Source organism: Oryctolagus cuniculus, chromosome 13, assembly GCF_964237555.1.
Source record: "Oryctolagus cuniculus chromosome 13, mOryCun1.1, whole genome shotgun sequence".
In the NCBI taxonomy this organism is placed as follows: Eukaryota; Metazoa; Chordata; class Mammalia; order Lagomorpha; family Leporidae; genus Oryctolagus; species Oryctolagus cuniculus.
The window spans coordinates 53,887,623-53,909,430 of NC_091444.1; the positions used below are offsets into that span (position 1 = coordinate 53,887,623).

General features: G+C 50.1%; 1 protein-coding gene and 1 long non-coding RNA gene across 3 annotated transcripts; both read right to left on the minus strand.

The window, feature by feature from the left end:
• Positions 1-12,201: 12,201 nt before the first annotated feature.
• LOC138844977 (uncharacterized) lies at positions 12,202-14,603 on the minus strand. The gene is made up of 2 exons (XR_011381517.1): positions 14,332-14,603; positions 12,202-13,541 (listed from the first exon to the last, which is right to left on the minus strand). It is a non-coding gene; the product is annotated as an uncharacterized lncRNA (long non-coding RNA).
• A 284-nt stretch (positions 14,604-14,887) lies between these two features.
• Positions 14,888-20,897, minus strand: IRF2BP2 (interferon regulatory factor 2 binding protein 2). 2 transcript variants are annotated; one of them, XM_008268248.3, is made up of 2 exons: positions 19,131-20,897; positions 14,888-18,532 (listed from the first exon to the last, which is right to left on the minus strand). In XM_008268248.3, exons 1-2 carry the CDS (start codon positions 20,194-20,196, stop codon positions 17,817-17,819), a joined length of 1,782 nt encoding a protein of 593 aa, XP_008266470.3. In that variant the 5' UTR covers positions 20,197-20,897; the 3' UTR covers positions 14,888-17,816. The 2 variants fall into 2 exon arrangements, with proteins under 2 accessions (XP_008266470.3, XP_051676686.2); XM_051820726.2 differs by having other exon boundaries at positions 19,179-20,877.
• Positions 20,898-21,808: the final 911 nt, after the last annotated feature.

The following is a 21,808-nucleotide window of genomic DNA, read 5'->3' on the forward strand; positions in this document are numbered from 1 at the left end:
GGCTGACCTATCCTTAGGGACCGGGCCGCACCCACTTATTTTGTGGAGATCTGTCCTCCTCCTGGTCTCAAGGGAGATTGCCAATGGAGGCTGGCCAGGGCAAGCCCATTCCCTTGCCCTGAGATTAGTTAGGCCATGGGCAGACCCAAGCCAATCAGAGCGGAGTATTCCCTTAGCCACGATGATGACATCAGGACTGAACCAATCAGAGAGAGGCTCAGGACTCCTTTCCCCCATCTGATAGGCATGCTCTGCTCTCTCACCCCCTAGATGTGAAGGAGGAAGTGTGTCAGCCATTTTGTCGTCATGAGGAAAGTCTGCCTGAAGACAACATTGACTAAGGGAAGGGAGAGAGATGACGTTTAATTAAGCCTTAAGTAAGTCCTGTGGGTTTTTCAGTTGCAAGAGCCAACCAGTTCCCTTTACAGGTAAAGCCTATTGGAGTAGGATTTTCTGTGACTTTGCATTTGACTGCACCCTAATAAGTGTACCATGATCCCGGGAGGCGAGGGAAGAAGGAAAATAAAATGTGGAAAGTGGGCTGATTTCTCTGCATAAACTTGGCTGGGCTATAGTGTCCCGTTGTTGGGTCAGACACTGGTGTAGATGGTGCCATGCAGGTATTTTTGGATATGATTAATACTCATATTTAATATTGGTGTTTAAGTCAGTAGACTTTGAGTAAAGCAGATTTACCCTGCATTTGTGAATGAGCCTCATGCAATCACTTGAAGGCTGTAAGAGCAAAGACAGATTTTTCCAACAAAGAAGGAATTGAGCCTCAGTTTCCAGCCTGTAGATTTCAGACCCTAGACTGCAAGATCAATGCTTCAGTAGCGTTCTAGCAGGCTAACCTGCTCTACAGATTTGGGACTTCCAATTCCTTCAACTAAATCTCTCTTTTTATATGCTTCTTTCCTATTGGTTCTGCTTCTCTGGAGGACAGTGGCATCCAACTTCTTCACTAGGATGGGACAAGCACTGGTCCAACTCACTTGGTGGCCAAGTCTCATCTGGAACATGAAGGCATGGAGGAGGCACAGCAGCCTTAGGCTCCAGTAGTCTCAGGCACAGTCCAGACAGTGACTGGCATAATGAAGCCCAAGATGAGGTAGCAGAGTCTCGACAGGTGGGCACAGAATGAAGACAGGGAACCCAGGCCAGAAGGCCAGTCCCTAGGAGATTCTGGTGGGAAATCAGGCAAGCATCAGAGTCCTCGCAACAGGACTGGGGATCAAGGTAGATCTCCAGTTTTAGAAGAGGCCCTTAAGGGGCCGGCGCTGTGGCTCACTTGGCTAATCCTCCACCTGCGATGCTGGCATCCCATATGGGTGCCGGGTTCTAGTCCTGGTTGCCCCTCTTCCAGTCCAGCTCTCTGCTGTGGCCCTGGAAGGCAGTGGAGGATGGCCCAAGTGCTTGGGCTCCTGCACTCCCATGGGAGACTGGGAGGAGGCACCTGGCTCTTGGCTTCAGATCAGCGCAGCTCTGGCCGTAGCGGCCATTTGGGGAGGAAGGAAAACCTTTCTCCCTGTCTCTCTCTCTCACTGCCTATAACTCTACCTGTCAAAAAAAAAGATAAGGGAAGTAAAAACAACAGAAGACATAGTGACTTGTTTCATGAGGTGATGTGGCAAAGCCTGGTAATTGTCCCCTACTAAAAAAAAAAAAAAAGAGGCCTGAAGCAGGTGAAGGTGGACCTTAGGTGTGCACCAGGATAGAGCCCAGTCCCATGGACTTGGCCAACATGGGTCAAGAGCTGGAAGCTGTGATCCAGGGCCCAGGACACCACCCAGAAGCCTTCTCTGAGGGCAGTGGTCCAAGGGCTGAGCATGGAAGGAGACTCAGGGTGCCACATGCAGACTTGGCACAAGGTGATCCGGAACTAGGAGATTCAAAAATCCTTCCTTAGGCCTGGACTTATCCAGGGACCAGAGTGGGTGTGAACCTTCGTGGAGCCCAAGGTAGATGAGTTTCAGTGCGTCTTCTGTGCACCCAGCCCCCTTGCTACGTTTCTCCTGACTGTGCGTTCCCAATGCCTCCGTGGGGTCTTATAAACACTCTGACTATGGCTCAAGGAAAACGAAGCATGTCGGTAGTAGCTCCCATGTTAACAATCCCACGTTACATCTCGAGTACGCATTGAAATGGGACACTCATTTTTATAGGTCCCTTACACAACGCCTTACGTATTTTAGGAGCAGAGATCCTTCCTATGTCTTGTCAGATATGCCCAAAGGAGGCAGCCTCCTTCTGTTTTTGTATTCAGACTTCTTTGTCTCTTGTGGCCTTCCTCTGGGGATTAGAATGAAGGACAGCTAACTTGGCAGGTTCTTCCAGCCTTGCCAGGAGGAAGAATTGCGTGGACTCTCCTGGCAACTCTGACCTCCTGGCTCCCACTGTGGAGCTCATGAAAAGCCCGAGCAAAGCTTTTGTGTGAAGCTCTGCAGAAATGTGATCAGTGACTTGTAGCTGCACCAAAGCTACGAGAATAAACTCCCAGAAAAGACTTGTCTTTAGGATGAGCTTAGGATCTGGAAGAAAAGCCTTGGATAAATACTTTACAGGTGGTCAGAGAAGAGTTAATCAGTTTCATTGTCCAGATAATGGTCTCCGTCTTTTCATATTTGAAAGGCAGAGTGGGCTAGCACTGTGGCTCACTTGGCTAATCCTCTGCTTGTGGTGCCGGACCCCGGGTTCTAGACCCCGCTGGGGCGCCGGATTCTGTCCCGGTTGCTCCTCTTCCAGTCCAGCTCTCTGCTGTGGCATGGGAGTGCAGTGGAGAATGGCCCAAGTGCTTGGGCCCTGCACCCCATGGGAGACCAGGAGGAAGCACCTGGCTCCTGGCTTTGAATCCACGCAGCACCAGCCATGACGGCCATTTGGGGGGTGAACCAATGGAAGGAAGACCTTTCTCTCTGTCTTTCTCTCACTGTCTAACTCTGCCTGTAAAAAAAAAAGAAAAAAAGAAAGGCAGTGTAACAGAGAGGGAAAGGGATCTTCCATCTGCTGGTTCACTCCCCAAATATCTGCAGTGGTTGGGGGTGGGCCAGGCTGAAGCCAGGAGCCAGGAATTTCATCTGGGTTTCCCACGTGGGTGTCAGGGGCCCAAGTACTTGAACCACCTTCTGCTGCTTTCCCAGGTGCATTAGCAGGGAACTGGATCAGGAGAAAGCAGAGCATCTTGGATTTGAATTGGTGCTTATATGGGATGCCAGTGCTGTGGGCAGCAGCTTAACCCACTGTACCACAGAGCTGGTCCCTTTTTATAAAATCAGTCTTAATACTTTTATAAATTATGTGTAAAGGAAAGTAAGTCCCTAAATTTATCACTCCAGTAAAGTTTTTATAGGTAGAAAACCCCAAGTTAAACCATAAAAGTCAGCATTTTTATATTAAGGTAGACAATGTATTTTTCTTTCTTTCCTTTTTATGTTTTTAATATTTACTTATTTATTTGAAAGTCAGAGTTACAGAGAGAGGGAGAGACAGATCTTCCACCTGCTGGTTCACTCCCCAGATGGTTACAACAGCCAACACTGAGGCCGTGCTGAAGCCAGGAGCCAGGAGCTTCTTCCAGGTCTCCCACAAAGGTAGCAGGGGCCCAAGCACTTGTGCCATCTTCCGCTGTTTTCCTGGGCCATTAGCAGGGAGCTGGATCTGAAGTGGAGCAGCCGGGACATGAACTGTACCCATATGGGATGCTGGCATCACAGGTGGTGGCTTTGCCTGCTACACCACAATGCCGGCTCCTGGACAATGCATTTTCACACACAATGCTATAATCTAAATATTCATATTCTTTCCATCCTGTGGCATGGTGAGTGACACGTGTACTTGGTTAACTTTGAATAAAACTTACCTTGGCCTTCGCTGTCAGGGAGAGACAGAATCAGAAGTGATGCATCCTTAGACTTTTCCAAACCAACTTTTCTCTGGCTTCTAGAACATGGTAGCATTTCTTTGTCCTCTTCCCTAGGGTCAGAAAGGACCCAGAGCTCCCTACAGTAGGACTGCCAGAGACGCCTGGACAGGGCAGAGCCCGGCTTGCAGTGAAGCCAGGGGAAGGTAGGAGGTCAGAGTGTAGATGCTGCAAACAGCACCCATCTGTGGCTCAGCAACCTGAACCCAGTCCCAGCCCTGCTGCGGGCTGAGCCTGCAAGGAACTGTCACCACCCCGCCGCAGGGAGAACCTGGTGCCCTCCTGCTGCCTCCTGCTCTATCCGAATCACCCTCAGACTGGCTTTCTGACGTGGTTCGCACATGGCCCCTGCCCCTTCCTTCCGGATTGCTCTGAGCCAAGTCTGTGTGTGTGGACAGCCTCTGTAGGACGCCATGCTTGTTTAGCATCCCAAGGGCCATCATCCAGCTGAGTGTTGCAGCCCCGCCACGCCCCCAGAGGTGCTGTGCTCGCCCCGCACCCTCTGTCTCCACCTGGACTCATTGGGTCACCATTGCCTCTTTAGCTCCTTTCTCCTTGTTTATGACTTTTCATCAGACTTCCCTTCTTGAGCCTGGACACCGAGTTTGCTCCTTAACAAATATTTGTGCCACACAGTGTCATGACACCGGGGGCTGCTCTGCCCTGCCTCCTGGAGTTTACATGTAGGGCATGCAGGAGTTGGGGTGAGGGGGGACAAAGCTTACAAGCCAATAGATGTATAGCCTGTCAGATGGGAAGAAGTGCTGGGAAGAACAATGAAGCAGAGATGGGGACAAGAGAGTGTGCAGTGGCTTTGGGTGGCTTTTGAACATGGGGTGTGTGGTAGGCTGACTTACGGCCCCGCTGACATGTCTAGGTCCTAGTGTCTGAGCCTGGGAGTGTACGTTACACAGTGAAAGGGACTTTGCCCGTGGGACTAAATTTAGGGTTTTGAGATGGGGAAATTATCCTGAGCTGTTCAGCCAGGTCCCCTGTAATTAGGATCCTTAGCAGAAGGAGGCAGGAGATGTGATGATGAAGAGAGGATGGAGTGATACCGGGAAGGAGCTGTGACTACAGCAGTGCAGGTGGAGAGGTGAGGATCCAGGAGGAGGCAGCCCTGCCAGCGTCCTCACTTTCAATGACATCCAGAGCTGTCAAATACTCATTTTGTGGGGCTTTCTTTAAGCCACAAATTTTGTGGTCATTTGTGACAGCAGCAGTAGGATAGGAATGCAGGGTGGCTAGGAAGACCTCATTAATAAGAGGACATTGGAGTAGAGACCTGAAGCATATGAGGGAATGAGTTATGCATACAAGTAAGGATAGGACAAATCAAGCCGAGAAGAGTAAGTGCAAATGCCCTGTGGCAGGAGCACACTTAGCAAGGTAAAGGACTAGCAAGGAAGCCCATGTGGCCAAAATAGAAGGCGGAGGATCGGAGCCACATCTGGGATGCAGCATGGCTTTGCACGCCATTGTAAAGATTTTGTGTTTGACTCTGAAGGAGTTAGAGAGGCGTCGAATGGGATTTAAGCAAAGACAGAAAGGCATCAGAGGGATTTGCACAAAGGAGAAACAAGATCAGACCAATATTTTTGAAGTTTATTCTGGCTGCTGAGCTGAGAATAAATTGCAGAGGACAAGGGCAGAGGCTGGAAGAATAGTTACAAAGCTTCCATCCTAATCTAGACAAGAGCCAGTGGTAACTTCAGCCAGGTACAGAGCTGTGGTCAGTTTAAAAACAACAGAAGGCAGGAAAAGGAGAATTTGAAGATAGATTGGATGGAGAGTGTATTAGAGACACCCAGATCAGATGGGCTACTACAGAGTGTGTGACCCTAGCACCTGGAAGAAAGATGAGAAAAGGGGGCGGGGGCAGTGATTGAGAGTTGCGTTTTGGGCTGGCGCTGTGGCTCACTAGGCTAATCCTCCGCCTTGCGGCGCCGGCACACCGGGTTCTAGTCCCGGTCAGGGCGCCGGATTCTGTCCCGGTTGCCCCTCTTCCAGGCCAGCTCTCTGCTGTGGCCCGGGAGTGCAGTGGAGGATGGCCCAAGTGCTTGGGCCCTGCACCCCATGGGAGACCAGGAGAAGCACCTGGCTCCTGGCTTCGGATCAGCACAATGTGCCGGCTGCAGCGGCCATTGGAGGGTGAACCAACGGCAAAAGGAAGACCTTTCTCTCTGTCTCTCTCTCTCACTGTCCACTCTGCCTGTCAAAAAAAAAAAAAAAAAGAGTTGCGTTTTGGGTCAGTTAAGTTGGAGATGCCGGTTAACATACTCAAGTGACTATGCTGGGTAGCTAGCTGATGTGCAAGGCTAGTACTTGAGGGAGGTCTTGGCTAGAGATAAGAAATCTGAGGAGCCAGTGATGTGGCACAATGGGTTTAGCTGCTCTTTGCAACGCCTATATTGCATATCCTAGCACTGGGTCAAGTCCCGGCAGCTCTCTTGTGATGCAGCTCCTGGCTAATGTGCCTGGAGAGGCAGAGGATGGTGACTCAAACGCTTGGGTCTCTGCCATCCACATGGGAGACCTGGCTGGAGTTCCTGGCACTGGTTTGGAGCTGGCTCCGCCCTAGTTGTTGTGGTCATTTGGGGGAGTGAACCAGCAGATGGAAGATTCCTCTCTCTCTCTGTCACCCTGCCTTTCAAATAAATAAGTAAATAAATCTTTAAAAGTTATTTTGAGGGTCAGCATATAAATACCTATTATTTTAAAACCATGGTACAGTGGGCGAGCATCGTGGCTTGGGACACCCGCATCACTTACCAGAGGGCCTTGTTCGAGTCCTGGCTTTGTGCTTCCAACTCAGCTTCTTGCCAATGCACAGGGAGGCAGAGGATGATTGCCCAAGTATCTGGGGTCCTGCTACCCACACAGGAGACCTGACTCCTGGCTTTGGCCTGGCCTATCCCAGCTGTTAGAGGCATATGGGAAATGAACCATGGATGAAAGATCAATCTCTCTCTCTCTCCCCTCTCATCACTCTGCCTTTCAAATAAATATTTTAAAAATAAATAAAACCATGTCTCAGGATGAGACTAGTAGGAGTAAGTAAAGGCAGAGAAATCATCTGAGGAGTGAGCTTTGGAGTATTCAAACAAGTGAGAAGAGGAGGAAGGGGCGGCCAGGGAGGCCGCAGAACAAGGACAGTGGCTGCTATCGGTGAAGATGCGATTTTTTTACACTTAACTGAAGCTTTCCACCCAGCCCCATAGAGCAACGCAGCTCAGTTTAACAGGCGCTTGTTCTATGCCAGCCATCCCTGTATGTATCTTGTATATTCCTGCCAATTAAGCTCTGCCACGACTCCACGAGGCAAGCACTATGCTTAACCCATTTCACAGACAACTGAGATTAGGAGGTTAAACAGGAAGGTTAGAAAGCAGTGGCGCTGGACCCTGAGCTTAAGCAGTCTGCACAGTGCCCAGCTTCTCGACCATGAGAGAGACGTGCAGAGTGAGAGAACAGCAAACCCAGGAACGAGCAAGTGAGTATGAGTAGTTGTTGGTCTCCTGGCGGGACTCTCCCTCTCCAACCTCTGTGTTCCTGCACATGCTGTCTCTTTGGATTTGTTTGGTCCATGAAGAAATTCAACTTGACTGATTTCATCGAAGCCCTCCACTGCTGGGCAAACATGGTCCAGGCTGGCTCAGGCTGGGTGGGTTGGGATTCGGCTTAGCCCATTTGTGCCTGAGACCTTGAGTAAGTTCCTTCCTGTGCTAAAATTTGTGGTAGTCACACCCAATCTGTCATAACCTTTGAAGGCTTATTTTTGGGTCCCTCTACTCTTGTGTAGAACAGGGTGATTTACAGGGAAATGAAATGATTGTTTACAACAGTTTTAAAAACACTTATTTATTTGAAAGGCAGAGTTAGAGAAAAGGAGGGATCTCCTCTCTGTTGATTCACTCCTCAAATGGCTGCAACAGTCAAGGCTAGGCCGGGCCAAAGCCAGGAGCCAGGAATTCCATCCTGGTCTCCCACATGAGTGCAGGGGCCCAAGGACTTGAACCATCCTCTGTTGCTTTCCCAGGCACATTAGTAGGGAGCTGGATTGGAAGTGGAGCAGCCGGGACTTGAACAGGTGCACATATGGGATGCTGCTGTTGCAGACAGCGGCTTTCAACCTGCTGCGCCACAACGACAGCCACTGTTTACATTTTTACCATGGTTAAAACTCAATGAAGATGTTTCTTTTAAAAAACACATCATTTTTATTGCTTATTTAATCTTTTAATACAATGTATTCATACATATCCTCACCCTCCACCTGAGCAGCTTCCAGCTACACAAATAATATCCTTGCTTTTCAAAGCAAAAATGCACTGATATATACCACATTGGTGTTCTCTGGGTAACCTGACCTTTCAGTAAATGAATCGGTGCGATGTAGGGTGCTTTAAAGAAAATACTCATATCTTTTACTTGTGATCCTTATTTTACTTTCAATATAACTACACATGCCCAAAGTGAGGCTTGACACTCACTGGGTGGCCCAGGAACACAATGCAGTTCCCGGGATGACAGCAGGGGGAGCCCCTTCTCTCCCATGTTTCTTAGTTATTGACCATGACCCTCTTCTGTTTAACACCAGACTCTGTTTTGGGTGCACACAGTCACTTCACTCACCTACCTAACGATGAAGCCCTGTGCCACACATACAGTGTTTTCTCGTGTCTGGTTGATAACACGAAAAATCAGAAACCCGTCATAGATGGCTTGATTTGATTTCTCAGCCCCTTCTGAGTACACGGTTGTTGTTTTTTTAAATTATTGCAAAACAGACACAAAAGTCAAATGCATCACCCGAGATGACCACATAAGGCCCAAGAATATCCTGACCTTTATTCTAGCGGCTTTGTGTATTTGGGACACAACTGGACAATTCCGTGTTTTCATAAAAGCTTAAATCTGCGTCTCTCAGCATAGTTCTCTCTCCAAGGTCTTTGGGAAGGGCAGAGCCATTGTGACTGCATTGCTGCTGTGTCAAGACAAAAAGCAACGGGCAAAGAACAAGAATAATTTCCTAGCAAATACATTGCAACCTGAAAAGTCTTCCACGTCCCTCACTAAACTGTATAAGGACTGGGCTGCTTTGTACGATTTCCATCCTAAGCTTCCAAAATGGCTTTTGTGTCCGTTATCAGAAAAGTATGTTGGTCAAAGAAGTCTGGGTGGGGTTGGGGCTGTGTGTAGGTGTTCTGGACACACAAAATAGAAATACTTCTTCTTAGCCTCCATCCACCTACTGCAATCACTTCTGAAACATGACTCGAATTATTTTTATACGACTTATTTTAGTTATTTGAAAGGCAGAGTTACAGGGAGAGGCAGAAACAGAGAAAGGTCTTCCATCTGGTTCACTCCCCAGATGGCTGCAATAGCCGAAGCTGAGCTGATCCAAAGCCAGGAGCCAAGAGCTTCTTCCAGGCCTCCCACGTGGGTGCAGGGGACCAAGCACTTGGGCCGTCTTTCATTGCATTCCCAGATGCATTAGCAGGGAGCTGGATCAGAAGTGGAGGAGCTAGGACTTGAACTGGCACCCATGTGGGATGCTTCAGGTTGGGACTTTAACCTGCTGAGCCACAGTGCCAGCATCATCTAAAATTATTTTTTAAAAAGATGTATCTATCTATTGGAAAGGTAGAGATACATAGGGTTAGGGGGAGAGGGAGAGAAATATCTTCCACTTGATGGTTCACACCCCAAGTGGCCCCACAAGACAGGCTGAGAGCCAGGAACTCCATTAGGGTGTACCGCGTGGGTGCTGCAGCCCAAGCACTTGGGCCATCTTCTGCTGCCCTCCCAGCACATTAGCAGGGAGCTGAATAGGAAGTGGAGGAGCCAGGACTCGAACCAGCACCCATTGGGACACCAGTGGCCCAGGCAGTAGCTTAACTGGCTGTGCCACAACGTTGGTCCCCAGTGACTAAAATTATTATACAACCCTTAATCCACAATGAAGTCCATGCTTCTGGTAGCCACCTCGCATTCCAAGGCTAGTGATGGATAAATATCACTTTTTTAAGTGACAGGGGTCATGCTCACTTTTTCTCCCAGATATTGCAAAGTATTAAATTGATTATTAAAATTACAGGTTAATTAAGTGGATGGTGCCTCAAGTGCCCAACAATACTATGATCAGAGAAAACTTTTTTTTTTCTTTTAATTTAACTAAGTTTCCCAATAAAAAAAAAAGTCAGCTGCCTTTTAGCAGTCAGAAGGCACAGTGCTTTATTTGACTCGGTGTTCTCATCCGGGCACGTCCTAAGGTTCGCTTAATAAATACGTTCGGCGCATGTGTGCTTCCTGCTAACACAGACGCCCCTTAAACATGCATGTTTACTCCACCAGCATGGAACATTTGGCTTATTATAGCTGCGGCCTTTCGGAAAAAAAAAAAAAAAAAAAAGAGGCAGCATCATGATTTCCAAAAAGGGAGTGACATTTGGGCCAGCTCTTGTCATGCGCCATCTCCAACTTAGAAAATCCACCCAGGACAGCCTGGCCCGCGTCAGGGACCCTTGCAGGCGGCTGCCCCGGCTGCTACTGACGCGCTTTTGATCTTTTCTGGGCGCTCGGAGGCTCGCCACACCCCTGCCCCGGCGCGCACGTCCCTCGCCCGGTCTCGCCCAGCGCGAGCCAGACCTTTTACTTTATTTGGTTCACCACGCGGTCCCGGGTCCGGGGCGCGCACAGAGCGGGCCCTCGCCTCGCGCGCGCGCACAGGCACGCCTCCCCCGGACCGCGGGCGGAGGTCGCGGGGGAGGTGGCTCGGCCCCTGGGCCGCTGTCCCCGCTAATTATAGTGCAGCAGCTGGCGCGCGGGCCCGGCCTGGCGCGGGCGGACAGGACGCGGTGGTGGGCTGCCAGGCCGGGCCGGGCCGGGCCGGGCAGGGGCGGAGCGGGGTGCGCGCGCGCGCGGGGCCGTTTCCCATTTCCGGGCCCGCGCGCCCCGCCCCGGCCCGCCGCCCTGCCCAGGGTCGCGCGGCTCCACGTGCGCCAGGACGCGACAGGGAGTCGGCGCAGCCCCGGGCCGCGGAAAAGTTCTGGACTAAAGGGCCGCGGGCGCGGCGCGAGGCCGAGGGCCCGCCCTGGAAGCCGCAGCGTGGGCCCCGCGTGGACCAGTCGCAGGCGGCTGCGGAGCGACGGCGCCTCCTGCCCTTTCCTTCCCCTGCTGTAAACAGGGCTTGGCAGAGCTGGAGGCTTTCTTGCTTTTAAGAAACGACGACTCACAGCGTGGGGCGGGGGGAGTGCGAGCGGGACTTGCCAGGCTCACCGAGCCTCGGTGTTTGGGCTGTCCCTCGTGGAGACAGCGTGGTGGCTGATGGTGACAGCTGCACGCCGGGCCTGGCGGCCTCCGCACAGGGGCTGTGCTCCTGTGTCAGCATCGCGCAGGTCTAAGTTCTAGGAAGAGATTCGGTTCTCCCAAGTACGAATTAGCCTTGATTATACTCCCCAGACTCCTGGAAGGAAACCAAGGCGCTGTTAACTCTTGTCAATACTTGCTCAGCGAGGCAGACACCATTCCCAGAGCCCGGGACTCCGAGCTGTCCAACCCCTGCCACGAGGCGCCTGCCTGGAAAGGTGTTAAATAATCACAGCGAGGACCCAGATGCTGCGTATTAAGATCATAGTCTTCCCAAACTTGCCTAATGACTGTGACCCTCCTGTGAAATTCTGATTTCAGTCGTATGTGAGGGTACAATCAATCTATCTTTTATCACCAGAAAAGCTAATTGGCTCGCTGGTTGCAGGCGGAAATAACAAAAAGGGCTTTCAGCCTGGGTGTAGCAGCCTTTTCCTGTACTGCAGCTTACAGGCTACGCTGTCAGGCCGGGGAGAACTTGGCTGAGTGTAAAGAAAGTGCCGATTTATTCCGACCTGGATAGCCCCTCCTCCTGCGTATCACGGCTCTGCAGAATCCTACTAGCAAGGCAAAAAAAAAAAAAAAAAAAAAAAAAAAAAAAAAAAAAAAAAATCATCCCGTAAAGGAAGGTAAAAGCTCAGTAATTCAAGGTTCACTCTCAATAACCTCTTTGCATACGGTAAAGGGCAGCTCTCAGCTCTAATGAAATGCTGTTTCTGGGATTTCTGTTTTTGTTTTGACTTCCGGCAGGCATACATAGCCACATACCGAGTTCAAAATAATCTATCTGAACTGCCACAGGAAAGATATTTTCTAAATAGCAGAGAAATGTGCAGTGACCTAAATATGTAGCTGAAGTTGCTGAGTGCCTACACGACAAAACCTGACTCATGAGTTACGTGTGACGCTTGCTGGGCCCTCACAGGCATCTGAATGTTAATTGGTGGTGATGATATAAATACTTAGAAATACTAATTGCTAAGTAAAAGTGGTAAGTGATGGGATCTAGAGATTATGTAATGTCGTTCATTTTCCCCAAAATGCAAACTCTAGTTAGAAATATTCAAATGTGACTTTATTGCCCCGAACAGGATGTCTTATCTCAGCATCAAGGGTTTCTGCCCAGCTGCTCCAGGCTCTTTAGATTATGCAATCTAACTTCTAAAGCCCATTCAAAGCATGAGCTCAACCAGTGTGCTGATGCTCTCCATTTAAACAAGGACTCCTGTAGTCTAGTCTCCAGACCGCATCTGACCCAGGAGGAAATATGTCCTAAGGCTTCTCATGTGATTTTGTGATAAATTTTGCTTGTACTTCAGATTCGCTATTCCGGTTTTGAGCTAGTGAGTTGTCAAGGGCCATTCTGCCTTTCTGCAAAGAAACTTTTAAACCTGTATCGTAAACTGTTTTATGTCATTCTAGTGGGGCTGTTCTAATAAGGAAATTTTACTATTGTTTTTTAGATTCAATAAAAGAATAGCTTCTAGGATTCAATGTCTAAATGACTCCAAATGATTTGCCTATGGTATACTTTTTGCCCTCCAGTACTTTTTTGGTGGGTTGGTTTTATGTTGCTCAGGGCTATGTAGAAGCCCACGCTATTCTAAGATAAAAGTCAGTGCAAATATAGATGTCTCTCTTAAAGATACAGTTTTTAAAAACAGATTTTAAATTATATAATCTTTTAAAAAGTAAGTTATACTTTGAATTAAATCAAAGGAAAGCTGTTTCAAGTCAAGCATTTTAGCTTGTGTTGACAAGAGGAAGGAATATGCTGATAGATTTTAAGAAGTTCAGTTAAATTAGGTATAAATGAATGTTAATGATAAATAGGAATAGTGTAGATATCCCTGCTTATCGATTTACCTGGAGATTAATAGAGGAATCCACAGATAACCCATAAATCCAGTAATTTTCCATCTTCAGCCTCTTAACAAGTTAATTTACAAATTGTCTACTTTTGTGCCTTTCAATTTGCAATGAGGGGTTCAGAAATATTAGGGAAAATGCAAGCTATCAACAAAAACAGCAATAAGGGGTCTTGATAGGTAGTGGATAATCTGGAAACTAACACCCTTAATTTTAATTTGCACGTGAGAGGCCCAACCAGTGGCACTGAAGGAGTTAAGGCATCCTCCCCCCCATTTCGAGAACCCCAGATGATGAAGTGGGTAAATATATATTCCATTCATTGGTGCATCTGATCTTGTCTGTGACAGAGGAAAGGCGTGTCTTCTCACACTGTTCCCTACGAACAAAAGGCAAGCAAATGAGGGTGACTCAGGACTTTCAGTGGCCTAACACAACTGAACCATTTTTCTGAATGATTCCACGCATACACTTAGGAATCAGGAAGAGAAACATTTTACTCTTCACTGGCCAAATAAAACCATCTATAAATCATATGCAAAACCACTTTGAGCAAAGAGGGACTTAAAAGTCTAGGAATTAAAAGGCGTTCCATATTTTCCTTTTAACTTTTGCTCCCCTTTGGGGAATAAACAAAGACATCTGCCACATCAAGAGTCTGGTTTGTTTGTTTTTAACTGGGAACTGAATGCAATCATTAAAGTTTATCTTTGGAAAGAGCTTTCGAAATTTTAAAAATTACTTCTGCAAGTTACACTATTTTTAAATTTCATGAAGCTTAAATGTTCAGCTTTAAGTTAGAAAGCTCATTAATAGCTTGTCTTTTAACCTAATTAATAAATGAAAAGTCGTGTTGTATAATCTGTAACTTAGTAAGTATAGTTTCTTGAAAACTGCCTTAAACAGGCTACTGAGAAGACTGTTAAAATATGGTGATGGGCCGCCCATGTTACTGGACCACCCCTAATGAAAATTCAAGCACACACTCAATGTTTAATTTAAAACATACCATAGGTCTATGTATATCCTAGCCTCAAACTCTTTTATAGAAATCTCCCAACTTCCTTTCACAGAGAAGTCTGCCAAGCCATTGATCAATAAAGAGTAAAAGCTGTAGCATCTAGGAAGTTTCTTGCTATATGATAGTAGGCAGTGGTTTTAAAATGTACCTCCGTGCTTTGTATCTTTTCTCTTTGTAAATTTAGGTTTCAGGATATCACTAAAGCTCACACATGGCTTTGGCTCACACATCCTTCCAAAGCTTTCCCAAGTGTAGGCTTTCTCCTCCACTTTTTGTCTCCAGCGCATTTCCTATGGCCCAACACGGCTGTTTTATTCCAAAGCTTTCCAAAGAGCAGCTCCAGGTCTTGACAGTCTTTTCAGCATCGAGGTTACTATCTTCTCCTTCCAATCTACTACTGCAGAATGGCTGGCTCTCCTGCTAGTTGAAAAATAAACAAGTGCTTTCTAGCTGTACTTTGTTCGGCTCTTTTATCTGATCCCCTATCCAGTTGCCCTTTCCCCAGTCCCTAGCACTTTTTTTTCCTACCATCAGTTGCCTTTTTGTTCCATGTCTTTTAGTCTTTTATCTCCTATTCTTTTCCTGCAGGTCCAGTCAAAACCCTACCCCAAACCACACATTCTTTAGTCACATTGCCATTAGTGATTAAAACAAAAGCCATTCTAAGCTTACTCTTAATAGTTAAAAAAAGGCCTCAGAAAATGTTCAGTGCTCCCAATTTTATTTTTATTTAATGCTAAAAGTTAAAGAAAAAAAGGTACTGTAAATCTGACAAATGACAGAATGCAGGTGATATTTCCATAGCGTGATTTTAAAATATAATAATGTTGATATCTGAGATTACACTCACTTCAGTTGACATGAGTTTCATCATATATAGAAAAAGTATCACCTTCAACTTAAAAAAAGTAAAGGTTAAAAGGTGGCACACTTTTAAAATACTTGGTGGCCAAGGAAAGGTATATAGTAAAAGTTGTAAACCATGTATGTGTACGTTTTCATAACTTTAACTGTGAGGCCACATGAAAGACAGTACATCTGTTAAGTTCTATAAATCATTAAAGCAAAAAAGGGAAAGCCTCAACACCCCATCCCCTAATATTCTTGAGTATTAAAAGCACAGCTGAAATACTAGGATCTGAAATCTGATACTGCCCACGTACAGTAAGTAGCTTTCTGACGTTTTCATCCAGCTGTGGAGGATCTCTGCACTGTCATCAGGTACAACAAAAGATCAAACCCATGTCCCAGTGTTAACTTTTTAACGTTAAGAGAACGCCAGAGAACCCAGATCAACGCTTCGCAGCCTCAAGCCTTCCACGAAGGCCACCCGAAGGCCAGTCCCAACTCCTGCAAATCTTATTTTTTAACAGCAGTAACTTTAATAAGCAGCCCTTTGAAGCGGTGCATATTCTCCACCTACAACAACAGCACAGAGAAACACAGGCGTCCTTTTCCACAGCTGGAAGACTTATCCGTAACAAGCAGGAGGGTTCTTTATTGATCTTTTGGGAAAGCTTATCTGTATTAAGATTGCAAAACATACAGACAGCTACCACAAATTAGGTCAAATGACTGATCAAGTCGTAACATCTATGAGGTCAAATTCCAGTTTATAATAAAGTGCCTAGATACACACTTACACAACAGACCATGACAGTTGAATTCTTTACAAATGTCTTTACGGGTATGTAAAACTGACTCTGTGTTTTTGCATGTGTGTATTCACATAAAAGAGACCAGTCTGATCTGAATCATATATACTCCAATTTTAAAAACAGAAGGTGTAACAACAAACTGGCTACTCATGCAAGTCTGTCTGTTAATATAACAATGACCGGTAACATGAATTTGCACGGCATCAATAGGTGCACTCATTAAAAACACTACGAGAAAATACTGTATTTGGTGCAGTATCTGATTTGCAAGTGTTAGTAACTTGACCATTAAAAAATATTTTAGCAAATTAAAAAAAAAAGATAAACATGTAACTAAAAAAGAACTCAAGGTTTGTAATAATAACCTGTTTTCAACTTGAAACAGAAGTTAGTCTCTGAATGATACACATAAACTGTAGTAGACCTAGAAACCATGATCCAGCCTAATTAGAAGGCCAAGTTACAAACACCTGAACCTAAGGATTTAAGTGTTCCTGTCAATGTTAAATCATAACAGCACAAAAGAAAAACCAGTATCACTGTGAGACAACTATTTCTAGTAACTGATGATTTATTGGTTTAAAAAATCATTTTACTGATGCAAAATAGTGATCAAAAGAAATTAGTTTACAAAAGGCTTCTAAAAATAGTTTGAGAGGTGGGGCCTGTCTATTATGTAAAAACCCTTAATTTCTTTCATTTTCACTAGTTTATCACTTTTTCCCCCAGAACAGTATTATTCAGTTGATATTTCAAATACATGTAAGAAGGAAATTACAGGCTTCCTCCACCCACATTCGGGCTGTCACTGATATGCCCACGGGCAGTCCTGGCAGCACCACGGCGGCTGTTACTGTCATTGTACCATACTGTATTTAGCACTCACTAGAAACAGGGTGTAGGTGATAGTATCAACAGCAATAGCACTACAGGTAAATGATAAAAAAACAAAACAAAACACAAAACAGAAACAAAACCAATCCCACAATCTCCAAGTTCACCTGGACTGTAACTTCTCTCAGGACTCCTTCAAAGGAAACAACAGCAACAACAAACAGAGCTCTAGGGTGTTTAGAGATGAAGTGGCGCTGCAGAGCCAGGCTCTGCTCAAAGATGGCAGTGCCATCTTGTGCACACCACCATCCATTCTAACCGCCTCCCATCACTGGAACTGTGTATTATGTAACCAACTAGCATGCAGCATTGTAATCTTACAACTGATCACGTGGACAGTGAACAGCGGTCAACTTTGCCTTAAAAAAAAAAAAAAAAAAAAAAAAAAAAAAAAAAAAACTACCCCTCACCCCCAAAAGCCACACAATCCTAAAAATCTCTCAGCAACACCTCTCAGACTGTCATCGATATCCCAAGAACTGAACTTTAAGAACAAAACAGAGAGATTAAAAATCCATTTGCCTATTCCTCTGAGAGGACGACGTTTTGGGGTAACCTGGTGATGTTTCCAGTGGCATGCCCACTTGCCAACAGTGCCCCTTTCATCACTCATCTCCTTTCCTTCTCCACCAACTGGCCTCCGGCCTGAGAAGGGGGCCAGCAATAAGGAATAACAGACAGTAAGGCAATCTTACAATGTCAGAAAATGTATTTGGCTTTTTTTTTTCTTTTTAAAATAAGTGCATACAAATACAGCTAGAAGCATTTCTGATTTGCCAAGTGCTCTAAAAAAGCAGCGCGCAAGTCACAGCCTACATAGAACGGTAACTGTCACCAGGATAATAAAGCACAAAGATATGCTAATAACGTTAACAAAAGAAGAAAATGCCTTTATAAGTACATACCTTTTGTCGTCAAAAAAATATAGAAACACAATGTATTCAAAAAAATCAAAATTATACAGCCATGTTTATGAAGTCTACATTTCCCTTGTCTTGGATATATATATATATGGAGATATATATACAATTCAAGCAGTTTTAGTTAAGGATAATCATTGGGTTTTTCTGAAACCGAAAAGTCACGAGTCTCTCTCTTTTTTCACTTTCACATCTCCAGCAAGGATGGTTGCAATTTCCCCCTGCATAAAGGCCCAGGGGACATTGGAGCCCACAAGAGGGCATTTTTCCCCACTGGGACAATAGACCTCTCCACTAGCTCCCTGCTGTTTGATGCTTTGTCTGGAGCAAGGGAAGCAGAACTTGTGCGAAGGGACGGACGGGCACTGCACAAAGTGGGTGTCCTCCAGCCGCTCGTGGCAGAGGGTACAGCACAGCGGGGCACTGGCTGCCAAAGAGGAGTCCGGGAGGCTGGCAGGGTGCACTGGCTCCAGTCCTCCTGTGCTGCCTGCCCCCTGGCCCCCCACCTCTCTGGGGCCCAGCCTTCTTTGGTTCATAGAGGACGGAGAAGGTGGACTGCTGCTATTCCTCCTGGTAGTGGAGTGAACCTGGTTGGCATCTTTCGAGGCATGACTGCCCCCTGCATTGTCTGCTACTAAGATTAGGGCTGCCATCGGGGACTGGCCATTCTGTGCCGCTTCAGGCGGTGTGGTCCGGTTGGAATGAGGTGAGGCAGTGGGTGGTGGTGGAGACACAAAAGAGGACGTGGGAGTCATGGGGATCTTGAGCCCTTCGGTGGACGTGGACAGCCATGGCTGGGCCTCTCCATTGATCTTAGGGGGCCCGACTTCACCTTCTGGCTCTGGAGAGGGCTTCCTTTTCCTTGCTGTTCTTGCAACTGGAAAAAAATTAGGAAATAAAAGGAAAAAAGGGGGAATAAATAAAAGTTGCACTGGAAAGCACTTTTACTAAAAACCAAACAAAAAACTCCTTACTGAATTCCTACTCTGAAAACCACACAGACAAAACACCCGTTCCCAGTGGCTGCATGCAGCTTAATCATCTAAACTTAGGGGGCTCTGAGGCAGGACACCGATGGAAAAAAAGGCAAGGAAGCCCCAGAAAAAGGCTCGAATACGACAGGGTCTGTTTCACACATGCATGCGTGTACCCCATCTGAACCGTGCATGTGATTGTTAAAAAGTCCCCCGACAGGCTAAAAGGTGACTGGTGCCCTCATGCTCCCATCCAAGAATGTGCTGGGAAAGGAAAAGCCTGTGTCAGTGCCTATCAGCCCCGTCTGACTCATCTCTGTTATGCTGCTTCAGCACATGAACACGTTGCCACTAAGCACTGGTTCCGCCTCAGGCACATCAGGAAGTTGGGTGTTTGTTGTTTCTGGGCTGGGGTAGCACGATGAATGGGAAGCAACCACCCCTCCTCCTCTGCTCTCCGACCCTCTCCCCTAAGCCCCCTCGCTCCACAGCCGCCCCTACCTGCTTTAGACCCGTTGGCCCCGTTGGCCTCGAAACCCAACAACCTGCCTGCAGTCAGGGCCGGCTCCTTCTTAAACTTGCTCTCGAAGGGCCCCGAGTGGCCGTGCTGGTGCAGCGCCAGCAGCGTGTCGCGCACGGTTTTGGGCCTGTTGACCCAGTCCTGCTCTCCGGGCCCGCGGCCCTTGCCTGCGCCCTCGGCGCCCAGCTCGGCGGCCCCGGGCGCGGTGGACAAGCTGTCGGCCGGGCCCCGGTGCGCGGGCGGTGGCGGCGGCGGCTGCTGCTTCTCCTTGGCTGCCGCCTCCCGCTGCTCGTGGTCCACGGCTGCGCTGCTCGACACAGAGGCCGGCCTCTTGTGGGCGCCCAGCTCCGCGGGCTGCGCTGAGCCCAGGCCAGCGGCGGCCGCGGCTCCAGACACGGCGGCCAGGGAGGCGGCGGCGCGGCCGCTGAGGCCGAGCGCGGCGGGCAGCGGCGTGGCGGAGCCGTTCATAAGCGGCACCAGGGTGGGCGGCACGGTGTGGCCGCGTCGCGCGTTCGGGCTCTGGCGGTTCAGCTCGGGCGGCTCCTCCAGCTTGGAGAAGCCGTTGGGCACCAGGATGCCGTTCACAGGCGGCGGCTGCGGCGTCGGAGGCTGGGCCAGGCCCGCAGCCGGGCGGCTGCCGCCGAAGTCGGAGCCGAGGCGCGGAGGTCGCTCCGCCGCGGCCGCCAGAGGGTAGCGCTCCAGGGCCTGCGCTGCGCGAGGGGCCGCCTCGGGGCCGCCGTGGCCGAGCTGCTGCTGCTGCTGCTGCTGCAGGAGGATGTCCTTGGCCGAGAGCGGCGGCGGCTTGGCGGCGGCCGGGGCCGCGGCGCCGGGCGGGGAGCGGCCCTCCGGGAAGCAGCCGTGCGCCCGCTTGAGCTGCCGCGCCGTCTCGATGACGAACTCGACGCGGTCGGCGCCCTCGTAGTTGACGCAGCCGCGGCACACGGGCTCGGTGAAGTCCCAGATCATGGCCCAGGGCATGCGGGGCAGGTCACACAGGTAGCACGACTGCCGCCGGGACGCGGCCGCCACCGCCACCGCCGCGGCCATGTCCGAGGAGCCCGCGGCGCCGGGGGAGGAGGAGGAGGTGGAGGTGGAGGAGGAGGAGGGGGCCCCGCCGCCCCCCGCCGGCACCGCGCGAGCCCTCCTCCCCCCCCAACCCCGCGTCTCCCCCACCAGTGGCGGCGGCGGCCGCAGAGGCGGCGGCGGCGGCGGCAAAGCCCGCGAAGGCTCGGCGCCCGCGCAGCGCCCCCGGTGCACGAGGGGCGGCGGGCGCGGCGCGAGGGGCTGCAGCCGCGGCAGCAGGTCCCCCCGGCCGGCGCGGTGGCGGGCGCGGGCGGGCGGCGCGGCGGGGCGGCGCGGCGGGGGCTCGGCCGGGGCCGCGGCGGGCCTCCAGACCGGGGCGAAGACGGGCCGCGCGGACGCGGGGAAGCGCAGCAGGTCGCGGCGGCGGCGGTGGCCGGCACGGAGTGCGGGGCGGGGGGCGGGGAGGACGCGGGGGGGGCGGGGGCCGGGGCCGGGGGGCGGCCGCCGGAGCAGGCTCAGCCCGAGCGGCGGGGCATGCCGCGCCGAGGCGGCGGCGGTGGCCGAGCGGCGTGAAGCTCGGGCGCGGCGCGGGCCCCGGGTCGCTCTGCCGCTCTCTCACAGCTCCTGGCGTCGCTGCTCTCCAGCGCCCGCGTCAGCGCCTAGCCCGCCTCAGCTCCGCCGCCTAGGTTGTCGCTGCTGCTGCTCGCCGCGGCCGCTCCACTTCTACAGACTTGATTCTTCGACAGCCTCGCACGGCGCCTGCGCGGGCCCCCTCCCCTGGCGCGCGCGCCCGCCCTCCCGCGCGCACGCGCACGCGCTTTCCCTCGCCGCCCCCCCCCCCCCGCCCCGCGCGCAGGGACGCGGCCGGGAGAGCCGGCTCCGCGGGTCCGCGCCGCCTCCAGTGAGCGGCCGGCGTCCCTGACGTGAGCACGCTGCTCCATGGGGATGTTTGCCCTGTTTCCTCGGCTCTACAGACTCCTCAGTCGGGATTTGGTTTCCCTGTGCTTGTCCTTTCTGTCGAGTCGAGCTAAAACTAATAAATAATAATAATAATAAAGGCAAGGCCACTTTGTAACTTGGTTTCTGTCAGACGCTTGATGGAGAGTTTAGGTCTGGCGTGCTTCACAGTTTTGGGTTTTTGAGGAGTTGAAAGCCAAATGTTGGACACGTGAGCACAGAATCGCTCAGGAATGCTTTGCACTTGCATTTGCCCTAGGACGGACACGCGCGCCGCCAGGCCCTTCAGGTTTCACAAACTCAGGAGAGTCTGCTGTTCCCAAGCACAGCACGGTGTCGTCATGCCGCCAGCTGGCTCGCGCGCTTTCCACGGAGCCCTCCGTAAGGAAAGGGAGCGCGGTCCAGACCGGGAGCTCGAGAACACCAAGACCTCCCGTCGGCCCGCCCTCTGAGCGGAGCCCTGGCCGCGCCCGCCGCCCCGGCCGCCTTATGTAGGTCCGCGCGGCGAGCGCGTGACGTGGGCGCAGGGCTGCGGGCCGCAGGCCCCCGCCGCCGCCAGTGCGCACGCTCCGCGCGAACGTGCCTCGCCGCCGCTGGCACGGGGGCCTCATTGAACGAATGCACATTCCAGGGATCCGGGGTCTACGGCCAGCGAGGCGCGGCGCGTCACGTCACGGCG

Bases quoted from the DNA above. Each gene is read 5' to 3' on its own strand.
- IRF2BP2 (XM_008268248.3), bottom strand. From the start codon at position 20,196: ATGGCCGCGGCGGTGGCGGTGGCGGCCGCGTCCCGGCGGCAGTCGTGC. The intron at 18,533-19,130 runs GTAGGGGCGGCT...ATTTTTTTCCAG, and splicing joins GGCCAACGGGTCTAAAGCAG to TTGCAAGAACAGCAAGGAAA.